This window comes from Marmota marmota, unplaced genomic scaffold (genome assembly GCF_001458135.2).
Source record: "Marmota marmota marmota unplaced genomic scaffold, marMar, whole genome shotgun sequence".
In the NCBI taxonomy this organism is placed as follows: domain Eukaryota; kingdom Metazoa; phylum Chordata; class Mammalia; order Rodentia; family Sciuridae; genus Marmota; species Marmota marmota.
In genome coordinates this window covers 5367803-5371433 of record NW_025999945.1, presented here as the reverse complement: position 1 = coordinate 5371433, position 3631 = coordinate 5367803, and the positions used below count along the sequence as shown (strand labels likewise).

General features: G+C 33.7%; 1 protein-coding gene across 3 annotated transcripts in view; it reads left to right on the top strand.

Annotated features, from left to right (window-relative positions):
- The window catches only part of Wapl (WAPL cohesin release factor), an 80305-nt gene extending 77375 nt beyond the window's left edge, over window positions 1–2930 (top strand). For all 3 annotated transcript variants that reach the window (XM_015500071.2, XM_015500072.2, XM_015500070.2), the window contains 2 exons: window positions 184–279; window positions 583–2930. In XM_015500071.2, coding sequence (XP_015355557.1) covers window positions 184–279; window positions 583–648 — 162 coding nt within the window. In that variant the 3' untranslated portion in view covers window positions 649–2930. The remainder of the gene's footprint in view (window positions 1–183; window positions 280–582) is intronic.
- Window positions 2931–3631: the final 701 nt, after the last annotated feature.

Below are 3631 nucleotides of genomic sequence, written 5' to 3'. Positions count from 1 at the left end.
AGGAGGTAGACAAACTCACTAGAACAGAGTGAAGTCACATGTAAGTGAAATAACCAAGGTGTTCCAAGCACCCTGTAGAAGTTTGCAGTATGATGTATGCCATGACCATCAACACATGATAAGGTGTATTTTCATGTTTTCTGCTAGTTGACCGATTTTATTTTCTTAAATCTGTTTCCTCAGATCAATGTAACCACTGTGCGGGAATACCTGCCAGAAGGAGACTTCTCAATAATGACAGAGATGCTCAAAAAATTCCTGAGCTTCATGAATCTTACTGTAAGTTGTTTTATTTAGTCTATGAATTTAAACCTAAGTATAATACATTGACAAACATAAAACTAGTATGGCCATAGTAACTGAAAGAAAAAGCAGATTCTCTTTTAAGTTTAAATAACTTTTATTTTTCAAGTTAACAGTTATTATGGCAAAATACTATTTATTATAAAAGCCACAGTTTAATCTCAGTGTACTTTGATTTGTAGTGTTTAGGTTAATAATGTCTTTAGAAGTTAAACTTTGATTTAATATTTTCACAGTTTTGTTAAATATTAACCATTACTTCTTTCCCTCCTCTTTCAGTGTGCTGTTGGAACAACAGGCCAGAAGTCTATCTCTAGAGTGATTGAATATTTGGAACATTGCTAGCTGCTTTACCTTTGCTTCAGGTGCTCGGTAATGCTGGAGCTATCCTTAGACAAAGAAAAGTCATGAAAGAAGTCCTTGAAGATATATCAAGAACATTCATCAGTATCATTCATGTTTGGATTTTTAAGACCGTCTGATTTCTTCGTCATGCATTCTGCATTTGCTAAATGACAGTTACTACATCAATCTGCAACTATCAAAAATGAGGGAAAAGGTTCAGGCTGTTAACAATTCCATGCAGTATTTAAAAACACTTATTTGGCAGAGTTTATATCCTCCCCTTTTTTTCTTGCTCTATTCTGGGCAAGTTTTAAGGGGAAAATTTGTGCTGCTGTTAGTGCAACTGCTGTGTATGTTGAGCCACTGTTGTCATGCCAGCCAGGTGCAAAGGCAGCTTAGCTACTGAGGTATCGAATGTTCTGAGGACATTCTAGACAACAGCTTAGTTCCTTTTTCAGGCTCATTTGCTTTTGCTTTTTTGTTGAATGATTCCAATCGTAAATAAAGCTTTTAATAATTTTGTGAATTTTTTTGTTGTTGTTCCCTGAACTACTGTCTATATTTAAAATTAGATGGAATCCAAAGATACAAGGGATAATAGTATATTTTTTTATTCTTGATTAGGTTTGGGTGTTGGACTATTTTTCACTTTTGAGACCATAACCATATTCAATATCATACCATAATGTGTCATAGCTATAGACGCAAGAAAACAACAGTTTTAGGGAATATTATATTGATGTGCCCTGTTAAATGATTAAGCAAAGTAGACAAACCCAGGGTAGTTTACACTTAATGCTAGGGAGGCTCTTGAAACATCATTTTGAGGGAAACTCTCTGGATATATTTTCTAATATTCAGTACAGTAAATATAAGGAAGCTAAAACACCAATGTTGAATTCATGTTTCCAGATAACGTGTATATTCTTCTATAGAGTGACAGGATCAATTACATAAGCGCAAAGCCTTAAAATTGCTGGTTTAGAGAAGACCCTTTTTCCATCCAGATTCTTTGTTCATAGAACAGTTGTCATTTGGAAAACAGTTGTGGAACACAGAGAGCATGTTTTATAGATTTGATTTTACAACATTGCAAATTTTTCTCGTATTGTTCAAACCACTGATTATACTTTTTTTTTTTTAATTGGGCCTGAGGACAGGCTTTTTCGGAGATCAATTTCATTAATACTTTTAGTTACCTTTCAGGTACTGGTAGTTAAATCATGTTTCTTTATTGGATTTGTAAAACTTGAAGCCATAAAAATATTGGTTTGGTGTGTATTGGGGAAAATAACTAGAAGTCTAACTTTTACCCATTTAGACTTTGTTATTTCCTTGTATAAAGTGGCAAACCGGGGCTCTTGTATCAGTGCCAGCTGTAATGTTTTTTAATGCAGTGGCTGCCTTCTATTGTCTTCCTATTTTTGATAATGCAGATTGTTGGGAAATCTATAAGGAAGTAACTCATTCCAGGCAAATTTTCTTCCTGCTACCCCAAACCCCCCCCTTACCCCATCACCTTTTAAGAACATAGTAAGTATGCCAGTGTAACATGGGAAAGATTAAGATTGTATTTGCCCTGAATATAAAAGCTAGCTTAGCAAACTGTTGAAAACATTGGTAAATTATACCCATAAAATTAAATTAGTTATAGATATATTTTGTTTAATTATTTTTTAATAAATTGATATTTATTAATCATTGGATTTAGAGAAAACAGATTTTTTGGTAAAACTGACTTGTGGCAGATGGTAAGGGATATTATAAAATATTTGGGTGAGATCAATCAGGGTGAACTACATTTTTCTGTTACACTGGTAATCATTTGGGAATTGGTTTACCTCAGTGTTTAACAGGTTTTTGTTTTGTTTTGTTTTTTAAATAATAACTAATTGTCAAGCACTGATAGAGATGCAGATTTTGGTTGGGGGTGGGGGTGAGGGAAGATACCACCTCACCAGCTGCAGTGCATTTGTGTGTTTTTAACCCTCAGAGAACTCTGCATTTTAGGGTACTTGAGGCTGACTTGCAAATTAACTAAAGTTTTAAAGTAACCTTTTTTTCCATTGTAAATATTTCTGTAAATACTACCAATTGGAAATTAGAACAGTAGAGTACTTTTCTGAATCCAATCCTATTTTTATTTTATACAGTATTTCTCAGCTGTGATCTTTGGAGCAAAAAGCCAACGGCAGGAAAAAATAGTTTGTACCAGTTTCATGAAGTATGTCTTTGGGTTTTTGTAAATAATTTTAACTCAAATAAAATTGCTACTTTCAATATACATGTTGTCTTTAACATAAGTCTATTGGCCTATTTTGGAGAAAGTAGTCTCAAACTTGATATGGCCAGCTCTAATGGCCAACAAAGTGTGCCACTTGAGTGAATTTCCGCTTTAAATGTACAGTTTAACCCATTTTTTGTTGAGTAAATATTTTATTATGTACTTGTAAATACTCATCTGAATAGAATGCGAACTTTTAACAACCTAGGCTGGTTATGGATGGTGCTTTTCTGGTTGTCTGGTTAGGCCTTTAGCACATTTATTATGTTATTTTTTAAATCTTTTGCCTCACCAAATATGAGCCAGTTTGCTTTGGAGGTTTTATAGCTGCTTCTAATTTTTTTCAGCTTTCCTACTTGTCAGCCAGCAGTCCTCCTGCATTTACAGATAGATTCCTTGACACCTTTTCTTACTAGTTTTAACCACATAAGTAGATGGAAGCTCCTAGGAAAGTCCTTTCAATCTATTCTCCCCACTTAGATAAAATCACAACATGTAAGTGTGGTTTAATTATACAGGCAGTGGATACAGAAAGACCTAAATCATGCACAGATTTTGACTATGCCCTGATACTTGTTACATTTTTTTAATATATTTTTTAGTTATAGATGGATGCAATATCTTTATTTTGTTTATTCCATTTTTATGTGGTGCTGAGGATCGAACCCAGTTCAAATCTTTTTTTTAATTGTAGATGGA